This window comes from Chlamydotis macqueenii, chromosome 20 (genome assembly GCF_036417535.1).
Source record: "Chlamydotis macqueenii isolate bChlMac1 chromosome 20, bChlMac1.mat, whole genome shotgun sequence".
Taxonomy (NCBI): Eukaryota; Metazoa; Chordata; class Aves; order Otidiformes; family Otididae; genus Chlamydotis; species Chlamydotis macqueenii.
The window spans coordinates 7103287-7113637 of record NC_141575.1 but is presented as its reverse complement, the minus strand read 5'-3'; the positions used below and the strand labels follow the sequence as shown (position 1 = coordinate 7113637).

At 52.5% G+C, this 10351-nt stretch overlaps 1 protein-coding gene across 2 annotated transcripts; it reads left to right on the top strand.

Moving 5' to 3' along the window:
• Nucleotides 1-479: 479 nt before the first annotated feature.
• NAIF1 (nuclear apoptosis inducing factor 1) lies at nt 480-4498 on the top strand. Of its 2 annotated transcripts, XR_015260742.1 has the most exons (3): nt 480-1436; nt 2098-3083; nt 3282-4498. XR_015260742.1 is itself a non-coding variant. In XM_010117054.2 (2 exons), exons 1-2 carry the CDS (start codon nt 926-928, stop codon nt 2559-2561), a joined length of 975 nt encoding a protein of 324 aa, XP_010115356.2. In that variant the 5' UTR covers nt 480-925; the 3' UTR covers nt 2562-4498. The 2 variants fall into 2 exon arrangements, 1 of the variants encoding a protein (XP_010115356.2); XM_010117054.2 differs by having other exon boundaries at nt 2098-4498.
• Nucleotides 4499-10351: the final 5853 nt, after the last annotated feature.

The following is a 10351-nucleotide window of genomic DNA, read 5'->3' as shown; positions in this document are numbered from 1 at the left end:
TGGCGGCGCTTCCGCCGCCAGGAACCGACACGGAGCGCTTCCGCCTTCGCGCCACACGCCGCGCCGACCAATGGCAGCGGCCCGCGCGCCGGCGTCGGCCAACACGCCCCCACCCACACCCCCGGCTTCCACGCGCTCCCGCGAGGTGGGCGGGCGATGACGTCAGAGGGACGCCTTCCTCTTCACCAATCCGAAAACAACGCCACGGGCGGAAGGGGGCGGTACAAGGGCCTGAACCATAACTCCCATTGGTTAAGACCCTGGGAGAGGCGGGGATAAAGCACAACATCTCCAATCAGATCGGGAACCGGGCGTCAGTTTGAGCTTGATGGACGTGCCATGTATCCGGTAGCTTCCAAAGCAGGGAGCGCTCTGTGTTGATGGACGGGAGAAGTACCCAGTGGAATTAGAGCGGGGAAATTCATGGGCGGGCCCAGCCCCTCACAGGCCTCACGCAGGCCCAGTGGCCTTAGACAAGCTGCGAGGCGGGGTCGTCCCTTGGCCCCCCCCGATGGGCAGCGCACCTGACCAATGGCAGTGCGGTATTGCCGGCGAGAGGCTAGACCTCTGCCTGACGGGCAAGCGAACTGCCCAATCAGGCGAGGCAGGAAAAGGGGCTGATTCTGGAAGCCATTACGCCAGTGTCGCAGGGTGGAGGCCGTTGAGCGGGGTTTGCTGGGTGCCTGCGGTACGCAATTTGCGTATCCTTGGCGGTGCCAAGGGGGGAGCGGGGCGGGGCACGGACACCTCCGGGCCCTGAGGGGCCTCGGGGCCCCCCCTGTTGTCCCCGGCCCCGGGGGTGAGCAGGCCTGGGGGGGCCCTGCCACCCCTCGGCCCTCCCCAGCCTCCCCCAGGGCCCGCTGGGCCCGGCCAGCCCCCCTTGGCAAGCAAGGTGTCCCCCAGTGCCCCCTCCTCGGTGCCCTTCATGGCCATGGCGTCGCCCCCTGCGCCCCCAGCCAAGAAGCGGAAGATGAACTTCTCAGAGCGGGAGGTGGAGATTATCGTGGAGGAGCTGGAGCGAGGCAAGCACCTCCTCATCAACCACTTCAACGCGGGCGTGCCCCTGGCCGCCAAGGCCGCCGCCTGGCACGACATCCTGCGCCGCGTCAACGCCGTCGCCACCTGCCACCGTGAGCTGCCCGAGGTCAAGAAGAAATGGTCCGACCTCAAGACTGAGGTGCGACGCAAAGTGGCCCAAGTCCGAGCTGCCATGGAAGGGGGAGGCGAGAGCCAGAATGGCAACGGCAACGGGCCGGAGAGCGAAGACCCAACAGGCGCTGCGACCGCCCCGGTTATCCTCACCCCCATGCAGCAGCGCATCTGCAACCTGCTGGGAGAAGCCACCATCATCAGTTTACCGAGTGGGGACTGCAGCGCAGGTGACGGGACTGAAATACCCATCACTGCGTCAGCCACCACGGTCACCCTGACCCAGAGTGAGTGCTGCACCTGCTGAAGATGCTCTGTGCTGAATTTGGAAGGTCGTACGGGGGGCTTTAACACCTGCCCATGAGGAGACCCTGAGCCCTGTGCGGGGAAGGCCCCAGCAAAAAGAAACCCCCGCATCTCTGTAATGAAAACACCATTCCCAATATGTCCTCGTGCTGTGGAGGAGTGGCTGAAAGTCAGCTTTGCTAGCTGGGCTCAGCCTTAAGAACGAGGGAAGCCAGTATTCTCTGCACCTTGCAGATTGCTCGGTCCCCCTCTCTGGGGACAGAAGCAGGGGGAGAAACATCTCCAAGGCTGATTTCCCAGTCTGCCCCAAAGAGCTGCTGTCCTTTTGACAAGTGCCAGTCTAGATCTTCTCTTGGCTGTCAGTTGGTTAATGCCGCTTGGAAAGATTGTTCTGAACTGGAGGCTGAGAAATGAGTTTGTCTAGACAGATAAGGCTTGCCCTATTCCTTTGGACTGTACAGCCTAGACGGAAGCGCGAATGAGGGTGGAGTAGACTTAAATAGGTCATTTTGTGCACTGCTGTCCATTGTATGTTATCTCACTGAACAGGCACTATTCCTGTGATATTCATTCAATAGTCTTGTAGATAAAAATCCCCGTATCGCAGCTACTTCTTACCCCCTTTCTGTCCTTTGTTCTCAGTTCCTGCAGAGACGACCTACCACAGTCTGGAGGACGGAGTCGTGGAGTACTGCACAACAGAAGCCCCCACCACCGTCACCGCCGAAGCACCCTTGGAGATGATGGCGCATCAACACGAAGTGTCTGCGAAACCCCAGGAGCTGAAAAGCCGAATCGCCCTGAACTCGGCGAAGCTCTTGCAGGAGCAGCGAGTGACCAACTTGCACGTGAAGGAGATTGCCCAGCACCTGGAGCAGCAGAATGACTTGCTTCAGATGATTCGTCGCTCTCAGGAGGTGCAGGCATGCGCCCAGGAGCGACAGGCACAAGCCATGGAAGGAACACAGGCGGCACTGAGTGCCCTCATCCAGGTCCTCCGCCCCATGATTAAGGACTTCCGTCGATTTTTGCAGAGCAATACACCCAGTCCGTCGGTCGCTGCTGACCCCAGCCAGACGGGGCAGCAAGATGGCATGATCCAGTGAAAGAAACAGCGTTGGGACGTCTTTCTTGGAAAAAACTTGCCCGTGCTGCCGTTGGACACAGGGAGCGACGTTTGCTAGCTCTTGTCAGTGCGAAAAGCCTTGCCTTGGAGTCTTGCTGAGCCTAAACGGCTTGCTTTCTCTGCTAATCTTATGCTAATCTGCCGTTTCAGACTCTCATACAGAGCTGTAGCAGGATGTGTAATAAACCAGGAATTTAACATTGGTTGCTTTAGTTCCTCAAACAATAGATTTATTTTTTAAAAAGACAGTGACTTTTTTTTATTTTTCTTGGGAAAAAACTCTCCTAAGTATGACACCTCTCTCTCTCAAGATCTGTAGCCTTTAACTGACTTCTGGCCTGGAGATTCTTGTTGCAGTATCACTGTACTGCAGCTGCCAAGGCACGGTTATCAGAAACCGTAGTGCACGGTAGTGAATGCATTTCTGTCTCTTGCTGAAAGCATTTACTGGAAACGTGGTACCGGATGCGGTTCAACCTTCACTCTGCACTGAGATTTACAGGTACAGCTCTTGCAGCGTGACATCCAGGCCATGCAGACCAGCACCAAGCCTACATGCAGTTTAAATCCCATCCGCATCCCCTGAGGATATAAACGGGATTAAAATAGCGCACTCACCTCAGGCTCTACCTGCGTGCGGTCGTGAAATTTCACTATTATTTTGGCAGATGTGATTAAAATTCCATGTCTTGGTTACCAGATACTGTCCTGGGATACGTTTTGGAAGCAACGTGTTACCTGCCTCAGCGCAGTTGATACACGAGGGCCTGGATGAGTTTCACTCAGGTGGGTGTAACAGGTGAAACCCCGTGTCTGTCTCCTCTGCGTAGTTTGTCACCTTCGTAATACCTTCATCCATCACAGTGGACCTGGACTGCAGAGCTTCAGCCACACAGTAATTCCTGACATTTAGGAGTTTGTCAGCCACTGATTTAATTGAGTGAATTCTGGAGCGTTATTTGGTTCTGCTGGTAGCGCGGGGATTTGTTCTGTACTTGTTAGGAGCTGGAAGCGAGTACAGCCGTTTTTTGTTAGTCTGCTAGCTGGCTTCGAGTGGCACTCTGAGAAACGGGTCTGAAGTTCACCTCTCTATTTTCTTACTATCATACAGGGTAAAACAACGTTGCAGCCACTTCTCTTTGAGGTGTTCAGGCTGTGGGGCTTGGTGCTCAGTAAGAAAGCTTAATTTCACAGGATGGTGAACGTGATTCTCACAGACTTGCAGTAACTTCATAAACTTTTAGATTAAAAGCTCCATTTCTAAATGGATGGAAGCAAACTTAAAAAAAAAGAAAAGAAAAAGAAGGAAGCATAACTCTTCTCCCCATACCTTGCAAAGTGTGTCACATTAACAGGCTTGTTGCTTGCCAAATGCTACTTTTGAAACGGAGCTTTTTCAGAGCTTGGATTTGCTTGCTGTTCAGTCTCCCTTAGGGCTGAGACGCGCTGAGCAGTGACTGATGAGGGAGTGATTTTGCACAATCAAATGAAACCTTTACACAGCCTTTTGGGGGAGGTGCTGATGGGGCACCCCTGATGAGAGCAGTAGGTGAAGAGGCCACCGCTGCCGATCTCTGAACTTTACTCATCTGCTCTCCTCTGAAAGTCTGACAGGGGAGAAACGGGCAGCGCAGTGAGAAGGGTTTGGCCCCTGAAAGACTCTCGACCCTTTGGCACTGACATCTCTGTGTGGAGCCAGGGTGGCATCAGCTGCGTCTTCCCGCCTTGTCCGGCTCCTTGCCGCATCAGTAACGCTCGCCTGACTCTTCCTCTCAGACTGCGTGGAATCAAATCAATTGCTCAATTGAAATTTATTTTTAAAGTGAAAGCTATGTCATATGTGTTGGTTTACCTCATTTGTGTAATGATCTCTCCTTTACAAATATGAATTTTAGTAAAAAATACGTTTTTGGTAAACAGGCTGTTTCAGTTCATTGCCGTGCTCCTGGGCACAAATGAGTTCATGGCAAGTTTGCAGCAGAGAATCCCCGCTGAGAAAGGGCCAGAGAAAGCTGTGAACAGCCACGTGTCAGGGTCGTTTTTCCCCTTGTTTGCCAATTCTGTGGCCTTGTATTTACATAATTATGGTCTTTTTTTTTTTTTTTTCAAATAACAGCTTTTACAGGCTTACCTTGGAGCACTAGTTATTTATTGTGTATGACAGATTACCAAAGTATACTAATCTCCAGCTGCTCACAAGATGCCACAATAGCCTAAAATGACGGGTGAAGTACCAGCCTTTGGCTTTAAATTGCAGTGTGCATTTTTTCAGTGACTAAGCACTGAAGCTGTGTTACTGTTTCATAGGAGTAAATGTGTTGCCCTTGGAACCACCCATTTTTCTTGTCTTTTCAGGATAAATATAGAGCTTAGTCAAGCCAGCAGCATTCAGGTGCAAGTTCCGCGTACACATTTTTGTCTCATTAAAAAGATGTAGCAACACTTTAAATACAGGGTGAGTACTGTGATGAGGGGCTTGGTTGTTGCTCATGACGAGGTCATGAAACTTGGGGAGGGAGAGAGAAAAGTGTCCCTTAAAGTTAAAACCAGGAGGAACGGGTAAATGGGGCACTTACAGGGTGAACGTATACGCGAGGCATTCTGCTGAAATGGTGCCCAAGCAGAACAAAAGCTGAGGAGTAACATCTATTGATGTTCATTTGTGCTCCTCTACTGTTCTTTTTGTACCTAGAGATTTGTATTCAGCATCCAGAGCGGGAAGGAGCCGCGCAGAGATGTTCTGCCGCAGGGTACGTCAGAGGTGAGGGCAAGCAGCCGGGCGGTGAGCGGAGTCCTTCGTACCTGCTGGAGGAAGAAAAGTTTGGTGAGGGACTGTTGGTGGGTCAGAAGATAAACTTTGCAGCAGTCAGAGGTAGGGGCCGAGCTGCCTGCAGCACCACTAGGTGCTTCAGGAGCAAAACTCTTGTTTGTGATGTGTGCAGCTCAGGCGCAGCTTTCCAGGAGATGGCACTGCGCAACGGGGCAAGGCGCAAAGTACCGCGCGCTGCAGGGCCCTGGAAGGATGGTCCCAGAATGGAAATGATGGTCCAGACCTTTGGTCATCCAGCCTGCTCCTCTCACCAATTAATTTTTTAAGGACTGAGAGCCTAGAGAGGAAGAAAATCAATGGCCAGAGCTCAGGGATGAGGAACGCCTGTAGCCCTAAAGTCAGGATGCCTGGGAATGCAAACTGGGTTCCTCTGCTTCCCGCAAATGCGGGCAGAGGACACTGAGATGTCAGGAGCTCACAGCTCTCTTGGGTTCACTGCAGAACCGAAGGGGCAGGCACAAAATAAAAATCCACGCAAATTCTTTAATTGTAGGCACAGGGACAGGTTTTAAGATTTTTCAGAAGCCCGCACATAAGTATGTCACTATCCCAAGAGTACGGCGTGCTGCCATAGCTACACTGCAGATCTGGCAGCAGATCCCCACCGAGGGACAGAATGACATCGCCTCCTTATTCACCCAAATCACATTTACCCGCTCCAGCATGTTTTTAAAGTTTGTCAAGCTTGTTTTGACAAAGCATTCTTCTGGGATTTTGTGTGGTTTTGTCCTGTTGCCATCTGAGAGGTTCTTGCCAGCAGGTACTGTCAGCACAAGTGTGGTCTGTTAGGTGTGAAAATTGAAGCATTTTAGGTTCTTCGTCTTTCTTGAAAGCATCTGACAAGGAGCTTCACAGAAATGATCGGCACAGCTTCCAGGCTGCGTTTTGTGTGCAGGAATGGAGCCCACATCACCTGCAAACTCACCAGCCCTTGGGTCCCAGCCCCGCGAGCGATTAACCCAGGACAGAAGCCCAGCCCCAGCAGGGACAGTTTCTGTCACCTGGACTGCCTGGGATCCCAAATTAGAGGGTACCGTGCCAAGTGGGAACCACAGACTTACAGTTGTTTCTGCTACGTTTGGAGTAACAGCATTTGTGGGGCTGCAGCCAGATGCACGGAAGCAGTAGGAAAGCTTACAGCCAGCAAGTCTCTTGTCTGGGACAGCTCTGAAGGTGACACCTGGGAGACAGACGCAGGATAACACTTAATAAACACAACAAGCCTCAAGGCAAAGCGGGTTCCAGTCTGCAGATTTGGGAAGGGGCAAACCACCTCCCATTCCACCGACAGGCCTCCAGGAAAGAAACTGAGAGTCCTGCCGCACATTCCCAGGACATACCGGAGGAGATATGGAAACCAGTAAACAAAAAAGAAGCCAAGCAGCAGGATTTTCAGGTCTGGCCACATGTTTTGGGGAAAGGAATCCACCGACTCCAGATTCCTCTGCTCCCTTTGTCTTCCTGGATAACAGAATCCTCTGTCCCAGCAGGCCAGTAACCCACCGTGCAAGTGTCTCCTCTGCACATGCAACAGGAAACCCAGCCTGGCACAGAAAGTGAAACAGTTCCTGGACTTTATGATGATGAGTTCAGATAAACATGGACCTAGTGAAAAACACAAGCAGATCAAAGTAGAGCTTGCGGCCTGTTATCAAAAATTAAGCTGAGAAGATGCAAGCTTGGAATAACTCCACACCATAGGATAATCCTGTGTGGATTGGGATAGGGACCCATTCACCTCCCGGGGCTTCCAGCAGCCTGCGCGCTACAGTTGGGGCTCACACTGCTGCGGTGTCCTGCCCCAGGGACTTGCACCCCCTGCCCCATTTCGGGAGCTCCCCAGCTCTGGGGAAGGCACCCACAAACGGCGAGTGCCCGGCCCACAGCTCCCGTGCAGCTCCTCAGAGCAGGCGCGTTACAGGTGCTTGGCCACCAGCAGCATGAAGAACACCTTTAGAACATAAAGCATCGCGTGATAATCTTTTCTTTTTGGATGACGAGGCTGAAAGCTCATTAAAGCTATTATAACAGAGGCTACAGGTGTAACAGAGGAGAGCCATTACTGCGTTTATGCTGTTGCAGCAACGTGTATAATTTAGTTTTCAAACTTTAATCATTTGGCTGCTGGGACAAATGGATTAGCATGATTATGTTTTCCAGAGGAAGACGCTGATGATGTAGTTTACAGGGCTTGATGATTTGCTCGTGTCTCTGGGATTCCCATGGGATAAGAGATAGGATTTGATGGCTCACCAAATGCATTACAGAATCTATCTCGCTTCCCCTCACTGAGTTTTGTCCCTTCTGAATTTATCTTGCCTTGTTTCTTCCTTGCTGCTGAGTCCTCAAAGTGAGGAGGAAGGAGGCCAGAAAAGCCATCTCTGTTCCTGCTCACTCGCAGTCCCAAGGTGAGCAGAGCAGAGAGATCCCAGCCCCTGGCCGGCAAGACACACCTCCAGTGATAGCAGAGGTGAGGCCCAGACTTAACTGCAGAGTCCAAATGGATAAATTATCCTGGGCTGATAAGACAATGCCCTGAGCCAGCAAAAGTTGAGGAAGTGGTAGCAGCACTGGGGAGCGGCATCAGGGAAGGCTTAGGTCAGGGTGAGCATAGGGCAGGGTTGTGGCTGAGGTTCGCGGAGCAGAGGTGAGGTGGGCATGGCAGGGCCGAGGCCGTAGAGAAGAAATGAACAGCGTTTGAGTCTGGGGTAAGGAGAGTTAATATATATCAGAGTGCCCTGTTCACACAGGATTGGATCCTTAGTGAATGGATTGGACCTGGATTGGAAAATAATGCAAAGCCAGTGGGATGGTGGATGGACAGAGATACCCCCTGGTCACATCCGCTCTGAGAGCAGCAGAGGCACACCTTCGGAGGAGCACTGTCACTTTAAAAAATGTGAATTTGTCCAGAAACAATTATGCAGCATAAACACAGAAAAATCAACAGGGTGACTTTCGAACTAATAAAGATTTAATCTGCAAGTCATGAGACTGCATTTGTTAGGAAAATAGACATACCCCTGAGAATCCAGCTATGCTTGCTATATCACACACTGTTCAGCGGCTCACTGGGCATTTTTCCAAATCCATTTATTTTTAACATCAGTCACATTATTCAATTAATTATAAAAACACTGAGGTTTTCAAGAGATGTTTCAGATAAAACTGCAGAGTAAACATGCGTGAGAACAGCAAGGATTAAAATCTCTGTAAACCTTAGCATTTGGGGCTGTTGCTATAAACAAGTCCTCCGAGGAGGTTATTTATCAGAGTGATTCATACCAGATAACACACAGCCTCCTCCCACACCACAAAGAGAGGTCATTTGTCCTTTACCTAGCGATGGAAGCGAAAGATCGACACGTCTGTCAGCAGTGTGCTCAGGGAATGAGAAGCGTGAGGGACCAGGCTGGATTCTTCAGATGCTTCCAGCATTCGAGCATCTCAGCTTGGCAAATATTAGACATCTAGCAGACTCAGCTCTTTCCCAATGAACGGAGAAACAGAAAGCAAGAAACCTCAGCCCATGTCTAGCAATGTCTCAAGGCCTTGAAAACACCAGGTATCAACTGATGGAACGATTCAAGCCCTATCTTTAAAAGCAGCCTCCACAAACCCCGCTGTATAGGAAGACTGGTATCTCCTGCAATGGTTTCGTTACCAGTATGAAATGTTTTCCAAGCCCGAAGTCTGTGTATCTGCTTAACCTGGTAAGCAAGATTTTAACTTTCATCCAAGTACATTGCTGTGTACTTCTCCTAGCAGATTTTTTTTTTTTTAAGAGTCAGATTGTGGTAGAATTATTTGATAGTTCTAACATTGTCTGCATAGATGGCAAGGATTAAAGTCAAGGAGTCTGGGCATCAAAGCCTGGCAAAGAGAGCGAGGGCTTCCAGGCTTTCATCCAAGATTTACCAGACATGCAAATCAGCCTTGGGAAAAGTCCCTCCCGTATGAGCCTCAACCTCTCTGCCACAGAGACTCCCGGGCACATCCCTAACTTTAAAAAACAGGCAAATCACGTTGATGATTGCAGACTCCTTCAGGACAAGGAGAGACATTTTGTTCTGCTTGCCCTTAAACGACGGAATCCTGCCTGACCAGGGATCCCAGCCACAGCACACGCTAACAGGAGGGAGCCATTTTGATGAAGAGATGTGTTTAAGTGGTTACCGCATGTCACACACGGAGGGTCAGACTCCCGCTCCTGGTGCTGCCCGCAGGGGTGCGGGGTGCCAGGGCCTCCCTCCTGCCCCAGGACAGACACCGCCGGGCAGCCTGACCCGCGGCCCGCTGCGTGCTACCCGGGGGTGCGTGGCTGCAACGCTGCCTACGTGGGACATCTCCACTGGAAGGGGTGTCACCGAGAGCTGCCGAGCAGGGCAGACACGGGGACAGGGCCAGGGGTGACAAGGGGCAGCGCTGAAGAGGCCGCAGAGAGGCCACGCTTGTCAGAGCCGCCTCCCATCGCCTCAGCCCGGGCAGGGACCCCTCGCCTGCAGGCTCCAGGGGCCGCGGCCTGCCACCCCCGCAGCCAGCCCCGCGCACTCCAGCGCCCGCTCGGGGCTGCTCGGCCGGCGGAGCGGCGACGGGACAGCTCAGCGCGGCGGGAAGGCCCGAGGAACCGCCCCCGCCCGGCGGCCGCGCTCCCGCCACCCTCCCGCCGCACAACACCCGCCCCCCTTCCCGCCCACCCCCTCAGCCAGGACGCGGGTCTTGCTCAAACCGACAGCCTCCATCTCCAATCCCCGCGCTCTCTTCCTCGCCCCCGTGCCGGAGTCACCAATCAAAGCCTTGCTCTGCTCGGCCCGCCTCCGTGCTGCTTGTCCAATCGGGCGGCGCCGCTCTCGTGCTCCTCCCCTCCCCAACGCCGGGGAGGAGGGCGGCGGGACGTGTTACGTAGTGTTGGGTTGGTATTCTCGAAGCGCGGTGGTGGA